Source organism: Phascolarctos cinereus, unplaced genomic scaffold (genome assembly GCF_003287225.1).
Source record: "Phascolarctos cinereus isolate Bilbo 61053 unplaced genomic scaffold, phaCin_HiC Scaffold_4;HRSCAF=312, whole genome shotgun sequence".
In the NCBI taxonomy this organism is placed as follows: domain Eukaryota; kingdom Metazoa; phylum Chordata; class Mammalia; order Diprotodontia; family Phascolarctidae; genus Phascolarctos; species Phascolarctos cinereus.
In genome coordinates, this window is record NW_027555847.1 from 677,240,739 (window position 1) to 677,266,383 (window position 25,645).

At 52.6% G+C, this 25,645-nt stretch overlaps 2 protein-coding genes across 3 annotated transcripts; one reads left to right on the top strand and one right to left on the bottom strand.

The window, feature by feature from the left end:
- Positions 1 to 2,393: 2,393 nt before the first annotated feature.
- Positions 2,394 to 4,429, bottom strand: LOC110223447 (uncharacterized). Of its 2 annotated transcripts, none has more exons than XM_078154132.1 (2): positions 3,170 to 4,120; positions 2,394 to 2,618 (listed from the first exon to the last, which is right to left on the bottom strand). In XM_078154132.1, the coding sequence occupies exons 1-2, from the start codon at positions 4,118 to 4,120 to the stop codon at positions 2,490 to 2,492; spliced, it is 1,080 nt and encodes a 359-aa protein (XP_078010258.1). In that variant the 3' UTR covers positions 2,394 to 2,489. The 2 variants fall into 2 exon arrangements, 1 of the variants encoding a protein (XP_078010258.1); XR_002328702.2 differs by lacking the exon at positions 3,170 to 4,120 and adding an exon at positions 4,339 to 4,429 and having other exon boundaries at positions 2,530 to 2,618.
- On the top strand, positions 4,107 to 25,645 carry MEX3D (mex-3 RNA binding family member D). Its single transcript, XM_021008989.2, has 2 exons — positions 4,107 to 4,839; positions 24,124 to 25,645. The coding sequence occupies exons 1-2, from the start codon at positions 4,107 to 4,109 to the stop codon at positions 25,428 to 25,430; spliced, it is 2,040 nt and encodes a 679-aa protein (XP_020864648.2). The 3' UTR covers positions 25,431 to 25,645.

A 25,645-nucleotide genomic window follows, 5' to 3' on the forward strand; every position in this document is an offset into this window, starting at 1 on the left:
AGTCTCTGAAGAAGAGTGGAAGGACTCCGAGTCCTTCACCTCATCCCTTCCATGCCCTCCAGCATCTTGTTCCTTTTGTAATGTCCCATGTCTCTCTCTAATCTTCAATCTCCCCCTTCCTCTCTTCCCGGAGACATGCCCAGGTACAGCCCCTTAATAAGCCCTCCAGTAACCCTAGCATCCTCTGGAGCCATGATAACCTTTTCTTAGTTCTCTACCTTTGACCTTTCTACAATTTTTGACACAGCTGACAACTCTGGTAACTTCAGCTAGGCTTTCTCTGATTGGCTGACCACAGGTGCTTTATCTTAGCTTAAAAAGCCTTTTAAAAGAACTTCAGGGACGTCAATTTCCATTTACCCAACCCAGAGATGGTCCTTAAATTGATGGTCATTGACTCTCAAAACTGCAAGAGACATAATTTCGGAATGTCATAACTGGAAGGCGCCCTCATGGTCCTCATTTTACACAAGAGGAAACTGAGGAAGCTCCCAGAATGCAGGATGGAGCAATAGAAAGAGTAACAGATTTGGCACCAGAGGACCAAGGATTGAAATCTGCCTCGGACACTTACTTTTTACTGTGATCTTGGGCAAATCAGCTAATCTCCCGGAGCCTTATTTTTAATTGTAAATTAAGGTATTGGGCTAAATGACCTCCGAGTTTCCTTCTACCTTAAGATCTGGGATCCTCAGATCCAAGGAGATAAGAAGCCATTTGCATTATCACGTGCTCAACAGGAGTCTCTAGGTAAACCTAGGTTAAAGTGTGAACTTGGACAAATTACATCTTTGGGGAGCCAGGTCGCATCTTTTATCAAATGAAGAGGCTGGACTAAGTTCAATGATCCTAAAATCCTAAATAAACCTCCCAGGCATCCTAGAAAGAAATTAGAAAGGTGGGGGGGGGGGTGGCAGTGGGAAGTAAGGGCTTTGTGGGCAGGGCCCTACAATGAAGGTTGGGTGAATTTGTATTTTATCTTGAGTCTTTGGTGAGGGGGTGCTTTCTAGCCTCCTGAAGCCTGGGGGTGGGGTGCCAACTGGCACTCTGGGCTAACATTCTTGGTTATCTTCTTAATCAAGGTACTCAACACCAATTCTGCACTGTGAACTGCATTCCCAGGACCTCTGGGGCAGTTGCAGCTATAATCTGTTGGGACAAAGGTCATCTGTGACTTCTCCAGGCTAAAGGAAGGATGGAAAGTTGTGGCTCCAGGAATCCAGTTTGCATTGTCTTGTTCCATCAGTGTTCTTCCTCACTGACCAAGACTCAACTTCCCCCTACCCCACCCCCCAGCACTTTCTCCCCTTTTTCCAGGGTGTAGCTCTGTGGTATATCTATGCTTAATAATGTTTGGTAACAATGGCAGATATATACAAGATGAAGAGATAAAGCAAATCAGCAGATAAAAAAGTAGGGTGTCAGCTAGGAGGGACCTTAGATCATAGAACTTGGAATATCAGATAGGAGAAACCCAAGAATAGGTCAGAACCTGCATGGTTCTCAGAACACAGGAGACAGAATATCAGAGTGGGAGGGAGTTTTCTAGAGCCTTCTGTTACAGATATTGGAGCTCCTCTTATCTCCCCTACCAAGCCGTATACTTTTGTACAACTTCTTGACTCCTACAGTAGGGAACTCAAGACTTATCTTTTGAAAGAGATCTGGGCTCTGAAACCTTTTTGCCATGACTTTGCCCTGTGACACCTGCCTAGTCTTTTCCCCACCCTGGGCCTCAACTCACAGTTATATTAAGCACTCTTACTTAATTAAGGAACACTGCTAGCAGTTGGTGATATAAAGACAAATATGAAAGTCCCTGCCATTTTGGAGCTTACTTTCTACTGGGATGCTTACATGTAGAAGTAAATAGGTGGGGATTTGAGGAGGGACAGAGCAGCACAAACAAATGGGAAGCCTGGGGGACCTAGAAAGGCTTCACTTAGGAAGCGCCAAAGCTGAGGTTTAGAGCTAAGGATTCTAAGGGGTGGAAGTCAGAAAGGACTCTATTCTAGTCCTTGTGAGGCAGACCCAGCAAAGGAAACAGCTAACAGCAGAGCTTGGGGACATAGCCGGAAGGGAGGGGAGTAAGGTGACATAAAACCGGGAAAAGGAGGTAAAAACCAAAATTTGGACGAGCTTTAAATACCTCAAGTTTCCTTATCAGTTAAAAGAAGTAGATTCCTTCAGACTCTAACAGTAAGTCTGTTTTTTAGGTACCATTTATTCTCTAAGTAGAGGGAGACAGACAAAGGAGATCTGAGGAAGACAGTGCTGGATTTAAAGTATACTGAGCCTAGTTTTCCAACAGGATATTAGAACTCCCCTACCTTGGGGAGGCAAGCACGGTACAGTGGAAAAATACCATCTTGCTAGTGAAAAGACACAGGCTCAAAACCCACCTCTGTCGTTTACTACTTCTTTGATCTTGGCAAGTTGTGTAATCTCCCTGGGCTTCAATTTCCTCAAGTGAAAAAAAGAGAGTTGGATCAGACAGCCCCTGAGGTCCGGGCCAGCTCTAGAGGCCCCAGGGTCTTGGTGAGGTGGCAGCGGTGCGGGCACTTTTTCTCCTTTTGGACAACGAATCTGCATGCCCTGAGTATCCACTCCACCATCAACTGCAGCAGAAGGGAGAAAAGGGGACATGAGGGAACTGGCCTAGGATTAACAGTTAAAAATTGAGTGGATGTTGGGCACCGGCTTTTCTCGGAGTACCAGCCAAAGTGTAGGTGTGCACAAGGGCGTTTCTGCGCCTAGGTCGATCCCAATCGGAGGGGGCCCTAGTTTCACCCCTACGCCCACCCCCAGACGAAGGGATAAGGAAGGGGGTGTCTTTAGCTGGGGTGTCTCTAGGGGTGCGGTAGGGAGAGGGGGGGCCCTAGATTTCATTTCCTGTGGGCTTGGTACTAGTGGGATGTCCACATCCCTTTGAGGAGCTCCTGTCTACATCGAGGCCTCTTTGTGCCATAAAGGCGTGTTCGAAGGTCGGTCTCGTCGCGTGAGAGCGCGTGGAAGCCCGGGCGCTGTCCCTGGACGGACGTACCCAAGTCCGGTCCCTAAGGCCAGCCCACCCCGGCCCCACTGCCAGTCCCGAAGGATAGGCGGGCCCCCTCCCGCCCCGCCCCTTCCCGACTCCCATGACTCCCCACTTCCCCCCTCTCCCCCTCACCCCCCACTCCGCCCCGTCCCGGCCCGCCCCGGGCCCCGCCCAGCCGCGCCGGGCCGCCTCTCCGCGGACATGTGGGACGGCGCGGAGCCCGCGCGTGCGCCGTGTCCCCTGACCCATTGTTGGGCTGGGGGGTGACGTCACGGGCTCCCGGGAAAGGCGGGGCGGGGGGGGCAGCCGGAGGAGGAGGAGGTGGAGGAGGAGGGAGCTTCCAGCCGCCGCCGCCGCCGCGCTGCCCACCGCCCTGCCCACCGCCCTGCCCACCGCCGCAGCCCCCGCGACCACCGCCACTTCCCGCCCCCGGCAGCCGCAGCCCCGCGTAGCCGCCGCCGCGACGAGCCCCAGCCCCAGCCCCAGCCCGGAGCGAGCCCGCCAGGCAGCGGCCGCGGCGGCGTCGGCGGCGTCGGCAGCAGCGGCCGCGGTAGCGTCGGCGGCGTCGTCGTCGGCAGCAGCAGCAGCAGCGGCGGCCGCGGCCGCGGGCGCAGCTGAGCCTCCTGCCGCTCCCCCGGCCCCCTTCTTCCCCCCGCTGCTGCTGAATGCAGGCGGCCGGCTGGAGAGGAGACAAAGGAGGAGGAGGAGGAGGCGGGGGGCGGCGGCAGGAGGAGCAGGAGGAGGAGGAGGGGGCGGCGGCGGCAGCGGAGGAGGAGGAGGGGGCGGCGGCGGCGGCGGCGGTGGAGGAGGAGCAGCAGCAGCAGCAGCAGCAGCAGCAGCAGCCCGGGGAGCGGTGGCAGCGGCGGCAGCAGCAGCTGCAGCGGCCGCAGCGGCGGCGAGGATCGGAGCCCCGAGCCCTGCCCGGGCCGCTGGCCGCCTGCCCCCCGAGGGCCCGGCTCCCGCTGCTGCAGCAGCATTGGCAGCAGCAGGAGCGGCAGCGGCAGCGGCAGCAGCAGCAGCTCCGGGGCTAGCGAAGCCCGGGTCCCCGCCGCCCTCCCCGCGCCCGGCCATGCCCAGCTCCATCTACCAGCCCGAGGGAGGGGAGGCTGCGGCGGCGGCGGCGGCGGCGGCCGCTGCGGCGGGACCACCCCACGGCGGCGGCCTGGGGATGCTGAGCCCCGGCCCCGGACAGCAACAGCAGCAGCAGCAGCCCCCCGCGCCCCCGCCGCCGCCCCCGCCCACCCCGCCGCCTCCCCCGCCACCCCCGCTCCCGGACCAGGGCTCGGAAGGGGCAGCCCCACCAGAGCAAGAGGAGGCGGCCGCCGCCGCCCTGAGGTTCGCCCTGGATCAGCTCTCCATCTTGGGGTTGGAAGAAGAGGAGGACGACGAGGAAGAGGAAGGGGAGGAAGAAGGCGGGGTGAACGGCGAGGCCTGCGCCGAGGAGGAAGAGGAGGAGGAGGAGGACGATGAGGAGGAAGAAGACGAGGCAGCCGACGGTGCCCTGGAAGACCTGGACCCCGCTACCGGGCCCGGGCTGGACGCCCCCGGAGGGGTGGCTGTCGGGGCGGGGGCCGTGCTGGGAGCCCTGCAGATGCTGGACACGGATGTGAGCCCCCCGACCTCCAACACCACATCCCCACCAGATGTGTTCAGCAACTTCCACCACCACCCTCACCTGAGCCACCACTCCATCCTGGCAGAGCAGATGAGCGTGATTGGCAGCCGGAAGAAGAGTGTCAACATGACCGAGTGTGTCCCCGTGCCCAGCTCAGAGCACGTCGCTGAGATTGTGGGGAGACAAGGTAAACTCCCTCCCTGGCCTTGGTCGGTGCCCTCTTCCCCTCCCCCCAGCGGCGCCAGGGATCCCTTTATCCAGAAAGTGACACTAGCAAAAGTGGCTTGACCGCCCCTAGCGTGTAAGTTCCTCGTGCTACCACACTGACACTCCCTGTAGAATCGGGGGCATGGGAATGACAGGGGACAGAACGCTTAGGAGGGCCCACGGCAGCCCCTTAGCACTGGAGTTTGGGGTCAGCATGTGGCTCTAGGCCTTAGCGATCTTGACATGACATGAACTCCGATGTAGGACAGAAGATCTGGGCTCTCCGAGAGAGATGTGCATCCCCCCCCCCTTCTGTATCTGGGTCACTCTTGTCCCCTTTGTGCAGTGCCTGGAGAGTTTAACTTGGCAGAAGCCCTACTCTCACCCTGCCAGCCTTGATCCTCCCCCCACCCCATCCCCCATCCTTGGCCCTGGCTGCCCTCCACCTTTTGTCTGCTGCCTGGGCTTGGTGGTCCCAGCTGGGGGACCTTGCCTCTAGCTAAAGTTTGAGATCATGTTAGTGATCTGGAGAATGGGAGAGAATCCCAGGGGATGAGTGGGAGAGGAAAGGCAGGTTTTGTTCGGTTTGGGCCCTGAGGCCTTTTCTTTTTCAACAGATCCCTCTCCCCCCCCTTGTAAACCCGGTTCTGTCAAAAACCTGATTGAAATGGGGGGAGGGGGATGTCACCGCCTGCTTTGCAGAGGATCAGTCACAAAGACCCCATGTATCTCAGCAGCCAGGGATGCTACTGGGATAATGAGGGTGTGTTGGAGGCATAGGGGGCATTGATGTTTTTGAAGAGATCTTTGAACCCTTACATGCCTATTTGATATTCCAGTTGGGGTTGTATGTGGTGCCAGATGTATTGATCTGATAAGCTGGTGGGGATCTGGAGTGCGGTGCCTTCACCTACCCCCCATCCCCAGCCTGCTTTGGATTGTCCCTGCTGAGGTAGAAGAGGGGGGTGGTCTCCATTCTATCCCGGGCTGGAAGGCTGGGGCCGGCTCTATTGTCGGAGGGGCCTGGGTGGCTGGCTGCCCTATTGTTCCCTTTGTTAGAGGACCATGCTGCGATTAGCATGGTGACATCAGGCCCAAGGCTTCCCATTGGTGGCTGGGCTGCCCTGAGCCAGCCCACTTCCCCCCCTCCCCACTCCTTCCTAGCTCCACTGAGCCCTGGCCCAGCCCAGCCCAGCTTGGGTGCTGGTCTCAACTTTCTCTCCCCCCCTTCCCATCCCCCCCTCCCCACTCACACCGTCTCCCCCTGCCCCTTCCCTTGCCTAGCCTAACTCTTTCTTTGTGACTTGTGGGGGGTAGTGGGGGGGGGGAGGCTGTTTTGGAACCAGGGTGGGGCCAAGCTGGCAGCATTGGACTTGGAAAGACTGCCTGAGTCCCTCTCTGCCCTCCATTGTGGCATACCAGGTCTGGGATAGAACTCCTGAGGTCAAGCTGGCCCCAGAGTGACAGTAACCTTGGTTTCTATCTAGTTTGTCAGCTCATTATCTCCATGGTGAGAACAGACTTAATGCTGTGTGGCTGATGAGGAAACTGAGTCCCATATGGGATTATAGGATGGTAGAGCCTTTAATGATCATTCAGTCCAGCTCCCTCATTTGACACGTGGGGAAACTGAGGCCAAGAGAGATGAAATGATGCCTAAAGTAAGTGATGGAGTCCGGATTTGAACTCAGGTTCTCTGCTTTTCCTAGTCTAGAATCTTTTTTTTTTGTCTAGCTGGTATTGGCTCAGTTTGGCTTCTTTTCTCCTTGAACCATTTGCTCCCAATGTGCCAGAGTGGGCTGGACTTGGGGTCAGGTCCCCCCTCAGGAGCTCACTGTGGGCTGGCGGTTGGGCAAGTTGATTATCCTCCTTCTGGCTGAGTTGCCTGTGACATCTGGCTAAGAATAGGACCTACCTCCCCAGGTCGTTGTGAGCCTTATGTGGGATCGTGAATGGAGATGGTTTTGCAGATCCCCCTGGGATCTGGTTCTCTGGATCCCCTCACCACCAGCTGCTAGTGCTACAGCCGGCTGCAGTTAAGGCTAGCTGTTGCTGGTCTGGATTTAGGAAGCCCCGAGCTCAGAGAGATGTCTTGGCCAAGGTCACTGGGCAAGTGTGGCGGCAGGTGGAGGAAGGCACTCCTGTCTGTGGAGTGACTCTCGTAGCTTCCCTGCCCTCGGCTCCTGAGTGGTCGGGGCCCCACCCTGTCGGGCGTAGGGGAGTCACCTGGCATGGAGCTCGTTGGAGGGATCAGGGCTGAGCAGCAGGAGCCTTGGATGGGGGCCACTGGGCCTCCCTCAGGACCCCTGGAAGCTGGGTATCCAGGCCCTTTCCCAGTCAAAGGCTCCCTGATCCCGAGGTGGAAGGGACCCAGAGGCCAAGGTCACCCAGGTCATAGGCATCAGCAAAGGTTGAACCGAGTCAGCAGGTGAACTCAAGCCCAAGACAACTCATAGCCATTCCTAACGACTCTCCAAATGACCTTGGGCAAATCACTTTTCATTGAGGCCTCAGTTTCTCTGTCTATCTTGGGGATTTGTCCAAGGTCACTTGAGTCCTGGTAAATCTGGGAGCACCCTGGAAGGCCTGAGTTCTTTCCATACCTTGGCCTCTAGTCTAAAGGTCTCTGGTGATCGACATCCCTGTAGTAGCTGAAGCCTAGATTTATATTAACTCCGCCCCCCCCCAACCAAACGCGGAGCTTTGTGTTCCTGCCTTCCTCCTTGACTGTCACTTCTCAGGTTAGGCAGACTTGTGGCTCCCACTTGAAGCAAAAGCAAACTTACTCTGTGAAAATCTGGGTTTTACACAAAAGGTCCATCCCCCCATCTGTAGTGCTTTACTTTCTGCATAGCCCTAGGGGATCCAGGGAGGATAATGCAAGGATTATTAACCCTATTTTATGTTGAGAAAACTGGGGCTGCAGCTGCGAAAAGTCAGTAAATGACCTCAGGCCGGATTAGAACACAGGTCTGATGCTGAGTCCAGGGCTCTGTCCTGTTGGCAAGATTGACCTGGAGGATTCCCTAAATAAAAGCATCCTTCTCTGTTGAACGAATCCCCACAGGTGCCCCAGGAATGGCCGGCCCCTCTCAGATGCATCACAAAGCAGGCACGATTTATAATAAATTTGTCAGTCAGGCATTTATTAATCCTCTTTCCAGGCGAGATTTGGAGAAACACTTCTGTTGGGAAAGCAGAATAATGAGCTTAGAAAGTCTGCTCCCCAGGGATCCCAATCCTGAGGAAATTCCTGGGAAGGGTGAAGCCACCTCTCTCCCTGGGAAGCTGGGGTTCACACCTGGGCATTATAGGTAGCGAGAAAGGGTGGTTGGCCAGCGAGGGTCCCAGAATGGATTAGGGTTATAGTCTAGGGTAGAGGTGGGGAATTTAGTCAAAGGGCCACACTTGAGGACCTCGAGGTGGCAGGTTCCCCACCCCTGATCTGAGGGGATGCTCTTCCCACTCAAACCGGGAAGATCTCTTCCAGAAGGAAAGCCATAGGTCTAGGTAAGGTCAGGATGTGGGTAGTGTAAATGGGCTAGGGGTTTGGATTCCCTCTTCCCAAACTCCATTCCCTCCCCCACCAGCCTGACTCCAGACTTGGGCCACACCCCTGGGGGCCAGTCTTGCCCTCAGGGGACAGCATGGCATAGCAGAAGCTCACATTTAGAAAGCGGGGGTGGGGTTCTAGGCCTGTCTATTCTACCAGCTCACTGCATGGTCTTTGGTAAAATCACTTTTCTTCCGGAGCCTTGGTTTCCTTATCTGTAAAGTGCAACTGACTTTAGCCCCAGGCAAAGGGTGTTCATCTGTAAGAGGTGGATAATGGCAGCAGCTGCCCCACAGGGGGCTTGTGGGCATCCTTTGCAAACCTTAAAATCCTGTATAAATGTGAGGTGCAGTCACTGCAAAGGCCCGAGTGCAGGGGGGAGGGGGAGCGGGAGCAGGGGGCTCCCTGGCCTTAGGGGTTGGTGTTCTAGCCTGGGGAAAGCTGCAGGGAGAATGTGCCACCCACAGGAGTAAGAGACTCAACTCAGTCCTTTGTTCTCCTCCACTACTTTGAACTTCCCCAGTCCTCTCCTGGCCTGGAATGCCCTCTGTCATACCCTCCCACCTCTGCCTTTGGAAATCCTTGGGTCCCTTTAAGGCCTAGCTCAGCTCCCTCAGGAGTGACAACCATCTGAAGGATGGTGGGGAGTCAGAGAAGTCTTCCTGGAAGAGGTGGCATTTGGTTTTTGGGGGGGGGTTTGCTAGGCATTGGGGTCAAGTGACTTGCCCAGGGTCACACAGTAAATATCAAGTGTCTGAGGCTGTATTTGAACTCACGTCATCCTGACTCCAGGGCCGGTGCTCTATCCACTGTGCCACCTGCCCGCCCCAAGAGGTGGCAGTTGAGCTGGGCCCTGAAGACTGGAGCTTGTTTTATTTCTGTTTGGAAGAGAACAAACATTTATTAAGCATCTACTGTGTTCCAGGCACTGTACTATAAGCATTTTACAGATGTCTCAGTTGATAATTAGCAGAGAGGTGGAATTTAAGGACTTGGGGAGGCCAGGCCTCTGAGGCTGTGGCAGAAGAAGGGACCTCAGGATTGTAATTCTTTTCTTTTTTTTTTGCAAGGCAGTTGAGATTAAGTCACACAGCTAATGTCAAGAGTCTGAGGCCAGATAGGATTGTAATTATTGAAGACTTTGGAGGAGAAGCCCCAGACAGGCAGCCCAGAGACCCATCCTTAAGGAAATGCCTCCCTTTTCTCAGTCTCAGTTTACCTCTCTGTCAGATGGGGGGAGGAGAAGAACCATTCTGCTCCCCTTCTTACCAAGGCAGTAATGAGGAGAGTGACCTTGAAAGAATTATTATTTTTTTTAAAGGCAATTGGGGTTAAGTGACTTGCCCAGGGTCACACAGCTAGTAAGCCAAGTGTTTGGTCTGAGGCCAGATTCAAACTCAGGTACTCCTGACTTCAGGGCTGGTGCTCTATCCACTGTGCCACCTAGCTGCCCCAAAAGAATTATTGTTGAGAGGTGATTGTGGAGTTCAGGGGAGAGACTGGGGCCCACCCTACTTGTAGAGTGCCCTTTTGTTTGCCTGAACCCCTCCCCACTCCAGCCTCTTCCAGGTTACTCCTCTTAAGGCGATAGTGAGCCCCAAGAAATAGTCAGGGGTAACTTCCACCTGCCCTATCCCTCCCCCCCACCTCATTTTCCTGCTTGTGCTAGGACAGATTCCCACCAGAACGGCCTCTCTCCCCGACCCCCCCCCCCAAGCCTGTGACCCAGCTCCAGTGCCTCTTCACCCCAGGAAGTCCCTGGTGATTTCACCTTCCAGGCTTGCATCCTGGGCACATTGGGAATTCCCTGTAGGTATGCCTCCCTTAATCCGTCTAATTGCCTAGCAGATGTTGTATGCAGCTTTCAGGTTTGAAAAACAGTTTCCTAACTGGTGGCTCCTTTGGGTGTCTGGGCAGCAATTCTCAAAGGAGACATGGTGGATCCCCATTTTATAGAAGAAATTGGGATTCCAAAAGAGGTGCTCAGGCACTTCTGGGTGCCTGTCTAGGCTGGGAGGCCAAGGTTACCTCAGGGAGTCTGATCAGCCTTTTACTCCTGTGCCTTGTGGCTCTGTAATGTGTGATATGATTTCATTTATGTAGTGTTTGTAAAGTACTTCCATGCACGATTTCATTTGAGCTGGCCACCTTTCAAAGGTAGGTGTTGTGAGCCCTCTACTCAGAGATGAGGGGCGTTACCCAGAGATTTAGAGCTGGGAAAAGAGACCTGAGACCATCTAACCCAACCTCCCATGTTTTACAGATGAGGAAACTAAGGCCCAGAGAGAGTCTTAAAGGGAATGCGTGGCAAAGCCTCAATCTGCTCTGTGCTGCTTTCCTCCTGGTGGGCTTTGGACCTTTCTGTCCCCCTTAGCTCCTAGCACAGAGCCCCAGGTTACATGCATGCACCCAGCTGGCCATCTGTGTAGACTGGATACACCTGCAAACATGGGAGACTGAAAGCCCAGGCAGGCCAGTGGGTAGCAGTGCCCTCTTAGGCGTGCTGAGGGCACGTAGTGAGGGAGAGGGAGGAATGAGCTTTACGCCGTGTGTCTGGGGGGTTGGTCTGGGTGGGTCTCCTGGCAGAGCCATGTGAGCTTGTGTCTTAGAGGGCATTGTGACTTTGGTGAGCCTGGGAATAGGAGGGTGTTCTGGCTGAATGGGGAGAATCAGAGAGAAGAGACTTGCAGAATGGGAGAAGCAGCTGGTGTGTGGGGGCGGAGGGGATAAGGAAGGTGCCAGCCAGGAATTGACTGAAGTGGCCCCCTGTGCCTGGGATGCACTCACTCCTTACCTTTCTACCTTTGAGAATCCCAGGCTTCCTTCAGAGGCACCTGGGTGGCCCAGTGGGTAGAGCGCTGGCCCTGGAGTTGGGAAGACCTGAGTTCAAATGCGGCCTCAGACACTAGCTGTGCGACCCTGGGCAGATCACTTCACTTCTTTCTACCTCCGTTTCTTCATCTGTAAAATGGGGATAATAAAAGCAGCTACCTTGACAGGCTTGTTAGGATCAAATGAAATATTTGTAAAGGGCTTAGCACAGTAGGTGCATACTCGTTCAGTGTCTGACTCTTTGGGACCCTGTGGGGTTTTCTTGGCAAAGATCCTGGAGTGGTTTGCCATTTCCTTCTCCAGCTCATTTTACAGGTGCACACAGTAGGTGCTTAATAAAGGCATGTTTCTTTCCTTCTCTGGTTCCCTCAGTGCAACCAGGGCTCTCCTGCCTCATGCACATAATTGTTTAGCTGACCTACGTGGCGGAAGGGAAGCTTCTTGAGGGCAGAGATGTTTCTCCTTTGATTTTCTCATTGTGTCTTCCTTATGGTAGATGCTTAATAAGTAAATGCTAGTCAGATTGAATTGGATTCAGGAGGAGGCAGGAAACCTAAACTCTCAGTCACCTCTAACTGTGACGTTGGCCGAGTAGCAGTCTCTTCTGTCTTTGTGCCTCTGTTCCTTTTCTAAGAAGAGGAACTTACTGCACAATTCAGAGGATTCTGGGTTTTGGACTTAGCGGGCTAAAAGGAGCTAATGCTGATTTTGGAGTGGGGGCCAGTTGTGACAAGAGCCACACTTTGGGATGATTCAGTCAGTAGTTATTAAGTGCTCGCTGTATGCAGAGGCCTAATATTCCCGAGGCTCGAGGTAGAAAATTCTGTGGCATTCACAGTTAAGTAGGAGGGATATTGTACCCAGACACCCATCAGTCAGACACACCCGGAGAGGTAGGGGATGTTAGAGAGAGCAGAAGCAGGGATGCCCGCTGGGGTTTCTGGGAGGGAGTGTCTGGGCCTTGGAGAATAGGGAGAACTTCCAAAGGGGAGGTATCAGACATGGGCAAAGGACCGGAGGTGGGAGAGCTATATCTACACAGGCTGTATACGCACTTGCTTGGCTAGGCTATGGTGTAGGTGATGATCATAGCCACTCAAGGCAGAAGGGCTGGAGTTTGAGAAACCAATGAAGAGGTGGGCCCAGTGGTCTAGGCTGAGCCCGGCTGTATGGGAAGAGAGGAAAGGCTGTCTGGTTTTATGGAGAAGGCTGAGGCTAAGATGGCTTTAAGAGCAAGTCTTTGAGGGAGCTGGGCTGGCAAGTGACAGGCACAGAAAAAATGGGAAGCCCCTGGTCCAGTGTTCATGCCACCAGGAGGCATTTGGGGAAGGGGAAGAAACACTGGAGTTAGAGGTGTCCTAAATCCTAGCTCTACCATGTGTAGGCCTGTGTGGCCTTGAGAAAGTCATTCCTATTCTCTGGACTCGGTTTCCTCATCTCTAAAATGGGAATGTTCATCCTGCCATTGCTTACCTGGAGGCCATGTTTATAATCAAATGTAATAATTCACACAAAGCAGGCCTTCATACCATAGACATGGGAGATATTGGTGCTTCTTTTGTTAAGGGCTCTTCTGTCGATGCCCTCTTGTCCATGGAGTGGCTGCCGCATTGGGGAGTAGTAGGGGGAGAGGTGACTCAGGGCCAGCCTAGTCTATAGTCAGGAGCCTGTCCCCATCATTAATTCCCCCAGAGGGTAACAGGAATTCTATGTTTCTTAGAGAAAGCCCTGGGTTCCATCCAGAGTTCCCCCTGTTAACTTGCTGGGTGACCTTGTGATGCCCTTCTCTGGGCCTCAGTTTCCTTATCTGAAAAATCTCAGGGTTGGACTCGATCTCTAAGGTTCCTGCCAGCCAGCCTTATATCTCATGATTCTGTGGACTTCTCTACCCACAAACCTGAAAAAATTGTTGCAGGACTAGTTATAATACCTGGAGAATGTGGCATGGTCTAAGGTCATGGGGCTAGTCGTCAGAGATTGAGGGTTAGAACTCGCTAGCTGTTGTGTGACCATCCAGGAAGTCTGCTTGAATTCCCACTGCCTCTGTAAAATGAAAATCCCGGCTGAATGGGAAGGGTCGCTCTGAGCTCTGACACTTTATGAGAGCTTTGGAAAAAGGCTAAGTAAGGCTCAGTTCCAGTGGAGGGAATGATTACTTGGAAGAGAGGATAGTAGGAAGCAGGTCGGCCCTGGCCGTCGGGAGGGCACCTGGAGCCCCATTGAAGCCCATGGACTCCCAGCTGTGCTGGGGATCTTGCCCTAGTCCTTTCATTTCTGTCAGAAGAGGAGAATAAAGGTATCCTTTCCCTTCCCCAAGCCTGGGCCTCAATCATCAGAAAAGACCACTTTGGCTTGCTTTTTGGACAGGCTGGCGTGGTGCTGTTTGTCCTGGGCTTGGTGTCTGGAAAATCAGGGTCCAGGTCCCAAACTCTGACTGACTGTGTAACCCCAGACAAATCTCTCAGCCTCAGTTTCTTCATCTATGCAATGAGGATCATAATAGCACCTCACAGACAGCAGTGGTTCTTAACCTGGAGTCTCTGGATAGATTTCAGGGGATTCACTGAAAATGACATCTTGATCGCAAAATAGGTGATTTATAATCCTGTGTGTTTTATTTGATGCAAATAATAATATCCTTCTGAGAAGGGGGCCCCAGGCTTTACCAGACTGACTGCCATAGGGGTCTAGGACATGGAAAAAAAGATTAACCCTTGCCTTACAGGGTCATTGGGAGTATCACATGAGACCATGTCCACAGGGCGCTTGGCAGATCTTAAAAACTATACATGTGAAAACTGATTATCATTGATCTCTTTTCCTGCTGCACTGCCCCGGCCCCCCCTTTCAAAGCCGGAGACAGTTTCCCTTCATCTGATCTTAGAGCACTGCATTCAGGTCCCCTCTCTCTACCACTTAGCTGTGTGACATTGGCCAAATTGCTCACCCTCTCTGGACTTTAGCCTCCTCATCTGTAAAATAAGAGATAATAATTCCTGTACTACTTGGCCTCCCAAGGCTGTCAGCTGTGAGGAGCTTGGAGAAACAAAAGCTGTAATTATTTGCTACTGAGCTGAGGGAGTGTCTGAGGGATAGAGGAGGGCCCCTGGAGGAAGAGGGAAAGGGCCATGGACTTCCAAGTGGCAAGCTTCAGAGGCGGCAGGTACAGTGGAAAGAAACAGTGACTTTGGAGTTGAGTGCTTGGGTTCAAATCCATCTTTCACTACCTGTGTGACCATGGGCAGCTCAGTGAACCTTCCCCTTGTCAAACGAGTGGGTTGGTTGGTGGATGGTATGAGCTCTCAGTCTGGCATCTGGTGGTCTTCATTTCTAGGAGCTGTCCTTAGAAGCCTTTTCTGGGGGCTGCTGCAGGTGGACCCTAAGCTAGGCACTGTGGGGGGAGGGCTGTGAAAACAGATATGCTCTGCTTCTTTGATGTGTCTGGGGAGAGCTTAGCTCTGTTGTATAGTATAAGGGATAGACTCTTAGAATCAGAAGACCAGGATTCAAATCCTCCCTCCAGCACTCATTAGCTGTGTCGTCCTAGGTCAAGTCACTTCTCTGACACTCTTCTGTAAAATGAGGATAGTAATGGATGCACCCCCTCTCTCAGAGAGTGGTCATTAGGGGAGGGAATTAGAGTGCTGTAGGGTGGATTGGTAAGTCTAGAGGGCCATTCTGCTGCAGATTGCTCTGCTGGTGTGGGGGTTATGCGTCTCCAGCTCTGCCTTTGTGTGCAGTCATGTCGGACTCTTTGTAATCCCATGGACCATAGCCCACCAGGGCTGTCTGTCCTCTGCTGTCCCTCGAAATCAGCTTTGCTCTTATTCTGACCCCAAACCTAAGCCTTTTCTGAAGTCCTCCTCAGGCTCAAGCATTTAACATATCAGTTTGCTTCTGAATTTTTGTGACACTTCTCCCCTCAGCTCTGCTTGCAGCAGCCTCCCTGTCTCATCTTGGCCCTAATTGTGGGGTGTCCCTTCAGTCCCTGGTCTGTCCCCCTCGTCTCTTTCCGTTGATTCTCTGGGACCATCTCACCATTTCCCATAGGTTCAGTTGTCATCTGGTCTGTCCATCCAGCCCAGTCCCTCCGGAGCTCTTGTCCCAAATCATCACCTGCCTGTTTTGAGCTACATTTCCTGTTAGGCATCTCCATTTCCTGGTCCTGCACAGCACTGATTATCTTGCCCTCCCAAACCCAGCCCTCTTCTGAATCCTTCTAGTCACAAGTCTGCAGCCTCAGGGTCATTCCTGACTCCTCACTCATCCTCACCACAGATCTAGCAATTGCCACATTTTCTACCCCCCCCCCATCTTTCAGATACGCCCCCTTCCCATTCACACTGCTGTCGCCCTAGTTCAGCCCTTCATTGCCTCTTGCCTGGACTATTTCTATTTTCTTTTTTTATATTTCTTTTTAAAAAAATTTAAAAATGTTTTCCCCAATTACATGTAAAATTTGAACATTTTTAAAAAATTTTGAGTTCCAAATTCCCTCCCTCTCCAGTAAGACAGTAAGCAATTTGATATGTTAAACACATGCAATCATGCAGAACATTTCCATAGTAGTAATGTGTGAAAGAAAACACAGGCCAAGAAAAAATGGGGAAAAAATGAAAGATAATAGTGTTCAGTGTGCATCCAGACTCCATCAGTTCTTTCTGTGGAGGTGGATAGCGTTTTTCATCATGGCTGCTTTGGAATCATCTGACTAAGCTGGTCAAGGTACAGTCTTGCGGTTACCGTGCACAGTGTTCTGGTTCTGCTCACTTCACTTTGCATCAGTTCATGTAGGTCTTTCTGTTGCCTGCACTATTCCAGTAGCCGCCTCACTGGTCTCTGCCTCAAGTCTCCCTGCTCCGATCTGTGCCCTGCACGGCCCCCAAAGGACAGATCTAACCTTGTCATTCTCCTGCTCAGGAAAGTCCAGCGGCTGGCTCCCTGTTTTCTTCAGAATCAAATGTAAACGTGGTTTGGCATTTAAAGCTCAGAGCTGCCTGACCCTTTCCAGCCTTCTTGTACATCTCCCCCTCCTGTGACCCAGCCATATGGCCCCGCATGGGATGCTCCATTTCCTGTCTCTGCCTTTGCACTGGCTCCCACCACACACGGACTTCTCTCCTTCCTCAAAGTCCCTGGCTCTGCTTCCTCCAAGTTTTGTCTTGAGCTAGCTTCCTTCTGTAGAAGCCCCTTCCCGATCCCCACCCTGCACTCTCAGGCCACTTTAAATCGACTCCAGAGATATATCTGTTCTTTGTAAATTGTCCAATGACATACCATTTGTGAAACTCTTAGCGTAGTGCCTGGCACCCAGTAGGTGCTTAATAAATGTGTCCCCTCCTCTTTTCCTTATGTATGTGTCTTGGTACATAGGCTGTCTTCTTGAGGTCAGTGACCCTTCACCTTTTCTTTGTATCTCCAGGGCCTAGTACAGTGCCTGAGGCTAGTAAGCACTTAATTGAATGGATTGATTGCTCCTGTGGGTTAGCTAGCCCTCTGGGAGTGGTCTGGGATCTCTGAGAAGATTTGGGTTGAGGAAGAAGATAAGGATTACTTATCTGTTAAACTAGGGCCTTGGGCTGGGTGACCTCTGAGGTCCTTTCTCCAGGCCCTCTTAAGTCAAGATGGGTAAAGCACCACCAGCTAGTCCCTCCTTGAACCTCAGCCCACTTTTGCACCAGGGCATAAACAGCAAGAGGAGATGGGCCTTTGACTGAGTCATTGATGATTTGATCAGATCATTGAAGGGGAAACTGAGGCAGGGAAGGAAGTGGCCCAGAGAAGGGATGCAGGGGGTGGGTGGGTGGCTGAGTCAAGCTGGAGGTCTTTTCAGGCACCAAGTCCTCAGTCATGTACTACAAGACAAAACAGGATGCTTGGAGCTCGATATGTAAACCAAGGTGTGAAAGACTTCTTGGGGAATGTGGACTTTGAGGACGAGATGGAATCAGGTTTAGAAGGGCAGGGTAGGACTTGTGTTCACGGACCAGAGTTGGGACCAGTCTGGCGGCAGCAGAGGGTGATGAGGAGGCCCTGATGGAGGACTGGGGCCAATCATGGCGTGGAAGGCCTTGAATGACTTGGAAAAGTTGGGTCTCTTCCTGCATAGGTAACCAATCAATCACTAAGTGTTTATCAAAACACGTGGCTATGTCCTGTGTTAAGCCAGGCTCTGTGATCCAGCCGTATCAGCCCTCTTGCTGTTTCTCAACCAAGATGCTCTCATCTCTCCCCTCATCTCTCCCCTCCAAGCCTTTGCCCTGGCTGTATCTCACCTGGGAATGCTCTCCCTTTCTCTCTTTGCCAGCCCCTGGTGCCTTCCCTGTGTGATTACCTCACACCTGTTTTCTCTCTAGTATGACTGTGTTATTTAAATATCATTTCCCACTTTAGACTGAGCGCCTGGAGAGGAGGGACCTTGCTTTGATCTTTCTTTGCATCCCCAGTGCTTAGCAAAGTGCCTGACACATGATAAGCGTTTCATAAATACTATTTGACCAATGGAGGTGTCTGATAAACAAGGATGCTATCATGGAATTTAGAGGTGAAAAGGGACCTCAAAAGTCGTCTAGGATGATTTCCCCCTCCCTCCACCATTTTATCAGTGAGGATAATTAGGTTCCCAGGGTGGAAGTGGCTTGTCCTAGGTCACTCAGATGGTAGTCTTGTGACTCAGCTTACTCCTCCCTATCCTGCTGGGCTTTAGGAAGATAAGAATTCTAAGGAGATAGGATTTTTATTTAACACTTTGTGGTTTCTGAGCCTCCTGATCCCCCCCCCCATCCCCCTAGGGAGAGGTAGGTATCTGAGATAGAATTATCACCCTTTTACAAAGGAAGAAATCATAGCTGATAATAATTTCCAGAATTTCTGTAGCTACTTTAAGTTTGCAGAGCTCTTTCACATCTCTTAATGCTTGTGATCCTCATAATAGCTGTGGGGTGGGAGAGAGCTACTATGATTATCCCCATTTTACAGGTAAGGAAACTGAGGCAGAGAGCAATTAAAAGCGCCTTGCCCCAAGTCACACATATACTTCCTCGGTATTCTGAAACCTAAATCTTTCCGGCTGCTAATTGTAACCCCCATCCACTATGCTGTGGCTCTGCTGGAAAACCCTGAATGGGAAGAGAGGCAAGGGTGGAAGACAAGGAAGGGAGTGCCTGGTCTTCAGGAATGGAGAGCAGGGAGCAGATGGGAGCCATCTTTGTAAGGACAACCTGGATGGCCGACTAGCTTGGGGAGGCAAGGAGGCCTGAGAGGCTGTGAGCCTGCCTTCATTCTCTCAAGGGGGACCTTGTCAGCCTCTCTAGCTTTTGGCTGTGGTCAGGGGAATTGTCCATGGGCCTTGGTGTTCCAGCTGCAGGCCCCAAGTGCCCTGGATTCCATTTGCCAATATGTATTGATTAAGCACCTCTTGTATAGCAGGCCCTTTGATGAAGGAAAGAATGGAACTGCTTGGGAGGAGAGTTGAGTGACCTTGCTTGGGTCCTAAGACATGGGGTTATATCTGTAGGGAGAGTCCTGCCCTCTCACACCACACCACACCCTTCTTCTAGGACTTAAGCCTTGGGACCTGCTTTTCCTCAGGACTACTCTGGAGGTTGGTTCATTAACAAAGACAGTGAAGGAGCCTAGATCTGGAAAGAGACCTAAGGGGATATCTGGTTCAGCCCCTGTGTTATCAAGAGGCCTCCTGCTTACCTCTCTAACATTTACATAGCTCTTTTGAAGGTTTTCAAAGTACTTCATATTCTCTCTCTCTCTCTCTCTCTCTCTCTCTCTCTCTCTCTCTCTCTCTCTCTCTCTCTCCTCTCTCTCTCTCTCTTTTTTCTTCCCTCCTTCCTTCCTTCTTTCCTTCCTTCTTTCCTTCCTTCCTTCCTTCCTTCCTTCCTTCCTTCCTTCCTTCCTTCCTTCCTTCCTTCCTTCCTTCCTTCCTTCCTTCCTTCCTTCCTTCCTTCCTTCCTTCCTTCCTTCCTTCCTTCCTTCCTTCCTTCCTTCCTTCCTTCCTTCCTTCTTTCTTCAGTTCTCACCATAAGCCAGTGAAACAGATGCTGTAATTCTCTCAAGAAAGCCCATTTCCACTTTGAGATGACTTTTAGGAAGCTTTTCCTTGCATTGGCCACCCCAGCCCTTCCACCCACCCACCTAAGCCAGCCCTCCCCAGATGCTCCTGTTTTGTTTTTTTAATTGATTTATTTTGGTTAATCAACAATCACTTCCATATGCTTTGAGTTTAAAATTTTTCTACCCCTTCCTCCCCCCCACCCTCCCTAAGAGGGAGCACAATCTCATATAGGCTATACATTTACATTCCTATTAAACATATTTTCACATTAGTGAAGTTGTAAGTAAAAATTAAAACCAGTAGGAGGAACCATCAGAAAGATGAAACAAAACTCAACAGAAGAGAAAAAGATGCCTCTCCTGTGTTTGCTGCAGGGCAAAACTTAGATAAGATATTTACTGCAAATGACCTTAGAACCATCTGCTCCAGTCCTCCCCCCTTTAAAGATGGAAGAATTGAGGCCCAGAGATATTAAGTAACTCACTCAAGGTCACACAGCTAGTAAGTTGCAAAGCTGGAGTTCCAACTTAGATATTTGGGTTCTCAGTCCATTAGCACGGGGCCGTGGTGCTCCCTGGGTTCCAGCAGAACCCGTGGTAACCTGTGAAGTCAGTGTATGGCTTGTTGATATGAAGCATTTCCAGGATGAGGCTCCTTGATTTAGAAAACAGCCTGAGGACTGGCCTGCTTGTGGGGGGGACCAGGCTGCTGGGTGACTCCTCCTAGCCCCTCCCCACCAGACTTCTGGGTGATATCTGGGGTGGAGCCTTCCCCCTGCCTCAGAACCTGCCGTGTCCCTGGGTAGGAACTAAGAATTCCAGTGTGGACAGAGCTGGAAGGGATCTCAGAATCTAGTCCCACACCTTTATTTTACAGATGAGGAAACTGAGGCCCGCAGTCACAGAGGTAGCGTCAGAGGCGGGATTTGAACCCCGGTCCCCTGACTCTGAAATCAGGGCTCTTTCCATCATACACGATGCCTCTTTCTCTGGGTCCTTTTCACTGCTAGAAGGTGGTGGAGGGGCCAGGGAGGAGCCCCTCTGGCCAGCTGAGACAAGTGTGTCTAAGTGAAGGAAGCCATTGCCTGGCAGACAGAGCCTTCTTCCTAGCTCACCTCCTCCAAGCAGCCCTGACCTGACCAATTCCAGCTGGCTGTTTGGTTTGCCTTATCACTTGGTAAGGTACCCCAGAGGCCACTGAGTCCAGCCCCCTCACTTCATAAGTGGGGAAACTGAGTCCCACAGAAGGGAAGTGACTTACTCTGGGTGAGTCAGTCAGCAAATATTTATTAAGCACCTACTGTGTGCCAAGCACTGGGAATGCAAAGAAAGGTAAAAAGACAGCTCCTGCCCCCAGGGAGCTCCCAGTCTCATGGTGCCTTCTAATGGTGTTTTTGTATGGTTATGTACAAATGAGTAATATACAGGTTAAATTAGAAATACTGCACAGAGGGAAGGCAGTAGTGTGAAGAGGAATTGGGGAATGCTTCCTGTAGAAGGGGATTGTAGCTGGGGCTGGAAGGAAGCCAGGAGGTGGAGGTAAGGAGGGAGGGATGCCAGGCCTGGGGGACACCAGAGCAAATGCCCCAAGTCCGGAGATGGAGGGTCCAGGGGGTCAGAGTACATGGAGGGGGGTTGGTGGAGAAGCCTCGAGGGTATCACAATGGTACGAAAGCATAAAGGACTTCGAATGCCAGAGTGGATTTTATGTTTGATTGTGAAGGTGACAGGAAGCCCCTGGAGTGTATTGAGTGGGGGCCAGCCTTAGCACAGTTAAGAATCTCATGTGACTGTCCCAGACTGTTCCAGGCTTGCCAGGTAAATAATACTGGTGTTCTCACCCCCCCAACCCCCCACCCATCTTATAGATGTGGAAACTGATGGCTGGTCAGTGCTTTCCCTCCTTCAGCCTTGACTGTGTGGCCCACCCCCTTGGCCTTGAGCACACCTGCGTGGAGTGACCTTCTGAGTTCTACTGAACTTAGAGCTGGGTCCCTTGACCTTGTGCCCAAGGCAGACCCAGAACTCCTCACCGGGGCCTAGGACCCTACACTCGTGCTCTCTCTGCCGCTTGAGGAAGGAGTCAGGGTGGCTCAGTGGTAAGAGGGCTGACTCTGGTTTCAGAGGATCTGAGTTCAAATGCCTCCTTGGATGCTTACAGTCTATGTGGCCTTACGCCTTAGTCCCCAGGACAGGCCCTCATCACCTCATGGCTCAGCTAGTGAGATAGCCTTCTGGTTGGTTTTTCTGTCTCACGTCTCTCCCTATTCCCATCCGTTAGAATCATTTCCCTCAGCTGGCACAGTAACTTCCCTAAATCACGTTCATATCACGCCCCTGCCCCAAATCAGTAAACTGTGCTGACTCCCCATTACCTCCCAGGTCCAGTCCTGTCTCCCACTGGAAGCCCTTTGCAGCCTGTCCCCTTCTTACCCTTCCCAGTCTTCTCACACTTGTCTCCTCTCCAGTGATACTGGCCTCCTTGCTGGCCCTCGAACCAAGGGCCTCTATCTCCTGACTCTCTGCCCCATTCCTGGAATGCTTTCCTTTCTCACAGCTCTGCCTCCTGGCGTCCTCCCAAGACCCAGCCTTTTTCCTAGCTCCCCTGCCCTCCACATACGCACTGCTAATGCCTTCCCTCTGTTTGATTACTTATAGTTTATCCTATCAGTCTTATATGTCTATGTTTGTTTGCATGCTGTCTTTCTCAGTAGAATGTCAGCTCCCTGAAAGCAGAAGTTTTTGCCTCTTTGTAACCCCAATATACAGCACAGTGCCTGGAACATAGCAAACACTTAATAGATGCTTACTGACTGCCAGCCAGTAGAATTTGCCTTGGGCCATAGAACACCACACGTCAGAGTGATCAGGAGCTGAAAGGGCCCTCTTAAAAGTGTGGAGTGTCAGAGCTGGAAGGGCCCTTAGAAGCTGGGGAAAGCATCGTTAGGCGGCAGTTCTGAAAAAGATCTGATGGTGTTAGTGGACTTCAAGCTCAGTATGAGTCAGCAGCGGTGTAATGTGGCAGCCAAAACCAAATTCGATGCTGAGGGCAGTGGGGAGGTGACAGTTCCACTCACCGCTCTTCGTCCGTGTCAGACCTCATGTGAAGGATCGAGGTCAGTTCTAGGCACTGTAGTCGAAGGCCACTGATGAGCTGGAGAGTATCCAGAAAAGGGCAGCCAGGCTGGTAAAAGGCCTGGAGTGCATGGTATTTGAGATTAGTTTGAAGGAACAGGGCATCGGCTTGGAGAAGTGAGGACTAGGATAACACGATAGTTGCCTTTATGTGGATGGATTAGACTGTTTGGCCTCAGAGGGCAGAACTGGATGTGGAAGTGACAAAGAGGTAAACTGAAGCTTTACATCAAAAAGAGCTTCCTAAAAATTAGAGATGCCTGACAGTAGAATGGCCAGTTTGAAGAGGTGGTGGGTTCTCCCTCCTTGGTGGTCTTCTGGATACTCCTAGAATGTTGTCTGACATTCCTCTTGTGTGTGGGTTACACTAGGTTGTTCCTGAGGTCCCTTCTAATGGCTCAGATATTTTGTGAACTCACAATGTCAGGGCTGAGAGGGCCCTTAGAACCCAGGATGTCAGGGCTGAGAGGGCCTTTAGAACACGCAATGTCAGGGCTGGGAGGGCCCTGAGAACCCTGGATGTCAGGACTGAGAGGGCTCTTAGAACACAATGTCTGAGCTAGAAAAGGCACAGATGGTTTACCGGACTTAGGGTTGAAAGACCTGGATTTGAATCCTGCCTCTAGCACATGCTAAGTATAGTCTGCTATAAATCATTGAATGTCTCTGAGCCTCAGTTTCCTTATTTGTAAAATGGGACTAATTATATCTGTAGTACTTAGCCTACAGGGTTATCGTGGGGGCTTGGATGAGTTTGTGGGCCTGTGATTTCATTGGTAAAGGAAATTCCCAGGTGAGAAAATTTCATCTCCCAGTCAATACCAGCCAGTACCTTCTCTGCACCCCTCAGACTTAGAGGATTGCCAAGAGCAGAGGCGTCACACTCCCCTTGGGTCTGGGAGGCCTGCAAAACTCTGGACTGCAGCCCAAACCAGATCAAAATGTACTTGGGAAATGCTGAACAAATATAACACACACAACAAATGTAACGTAGACGTTGCTATCTGTGGTTTCACAACCAGTATGTAGCCCAGAGGAATCTCTTTTGGGCTCAGTTTGACAATATTGGCCTAGGGCACTGAAAAAGTGAAGTGACTTGCCCAGAGTGACAGAGCCAGTATGTGTGAGAGGTTAAACTTGAACCCAGATCTTTCTGGCTTTGAGTCCGGCTCTCTCTGAGGCAGACAGTGGTTAAGGGACTTGTCTAGGGTTAAATAGCCAGTAATTGTTAAAGGCAGGCTTTGAACTCAGGTCTTCCTGACTCCAAGGCTGGAGCTCTAGCTGCCCCAGAGCTTAGGATTCTTTTATGAGGAAAAGGGCGTGAGCCCTGGGGTCAGCACTCATGGGTTCAGGCTCAGTGTGGTATGGTAGTTAGTGCTTAATTTGGAGTCAGAGGACCTCTGCTTCTACAAATGACAGCCAGTCAGTCAGTGAGCATTTATTAAGCACCTACTGTGTGTGCTCATTTTTAAAGCACCTACTGACCCGAGGGCCCAGGAAGGGAAAGGACCTGACTCCAGGTCCACCTTGCAGGGCTGTTCTGAGGCCAAACTTCTTTTCAGGGGAAGGGGAGAGGTTGGAGATTTGGGGGGGCATGGGGTGGAATGTGAGTGTGAGGGCTTGGTACGAGATTCCAGAAGTGGAAGTCTGATGGTTGTTTTTCCTCTCCCACTGCAGGATGCAAGATCAAGGCCCTTCGAGCCAAAACTAACACCTACATCAAGACTCCAGTGCGGGGCGAGGAGCCCATCTTCATCGTGACTGGGCGAAAAGAGGACGTGGAGATGGCCAAGCGGGAGATCCTGTCGGCCGCAGAGCATTTCTCCATGATCCGGGCCACGCGCAACAAGGTGAATGGCCTGACGGGGGCTGTGCAAGGGCCCCCGAACCTCCCTGGGCAGACCACCATCCAGGTCCGTGTTCCCTATCGCGTGGTGGGGCTCGTGGTGGGGCCCAAGGGCGCCACCATCAAGCGGATCCAGCAGCAGACCCACACGTACATCGTGACCCCGAGCCGGGACAAGGAGCCTGTGTTTGAGGTGACGGGCATGCCTGAGAATGTAGACCGGGCCCGTGAGGAGATTGAGGCCCACATCACCATGCGCACGGGCTCTTTCATCGATGCTGGTGCTGAGAATGACTTTCACTCCAACGGCACCGACGTCTGCCTCGACCTGCTGGGTGGTCCTGCAGGGCTCTGGGCCAAGGCGCCCAACCCGGCCCGGCGGCCCTCGGCCGGCCTGCGTGCGGACAGCCTGGCCCCCGCGGAGGCCTTCTATGGCAGCCGGGCCCCTGCGGCTGAGGCCAGTCCCACCAGTCCCTATGGTCCTGGCCCCGGGGGCGGAGGCAGCTTCAGCTTTGGGGGGGATAGTCAGTCTGCCGCCCCGCCCGCCCCACCTCTGGGCTCCGAGGACTGTGACTTTGGCTTTGACTTCCTGGCCCTCGACCTGACTGCTCCAGCTACCATCTGGTCTCCCTTTGAACGCACCAACCCCCTGCAGGCCTTCGGCGGCTGTCCTTCGGTCACCGGCTGCCCCCAACGGAGGAACAGCGGGCTCAGCGGCGCCGCCACCCCGCGCCACTCACCTACGCTGCCTGAGCCGGGGGGCATCAGCCTTGAGCACCCGCTGGCCCGGCGCATCCCCAGCGAGCCCGTCAGCACCCTCTCCTGGCTCCCCGGGCCCCAGGGCTCTCTGTCATCCTTCTCCAACAGCACGGGTTACTCCTCATCTTCGTCGTCCTCCCTGCCGGGCAGCGTGTCAGCAGCCTCGGGCTCCCCTACAGACTCCAGCAGCTCTGAGGGTGCCCGCAAGGCCTCCCGGGACTGCATGGTGTGCTATGAGAGTGAAGTCATCGCGGCTCTGGTCCCCTGCGGCCACAACCTCTTCTGCATGGAGTGTGCTGTCCGGATCTGCGGGAAGGCTGAGCCCGAGTGCCCTGCCTGCCATACCCCAGCCACCCAGGCCATTCATATCTTTTCCTAGCCGCTCCCGCCCTTCAGCTGGGGGGGGAAGGGGGAGTAGGGGCCAGCATAGATGAGAGGAGAAAGGGGCACCTCCCTGCCTCCCACTCCTCTTCCTCCTCCTCTCCTCCCCTTCCTTCACCCAAGCACCCCTTTCCACTCCGACCTTTTTATTTAAAAAAATGACTCCCAGGGGGAGGAGGAGGAGGAGGAGGGATGGGGGGAGGGGAGAGGAGC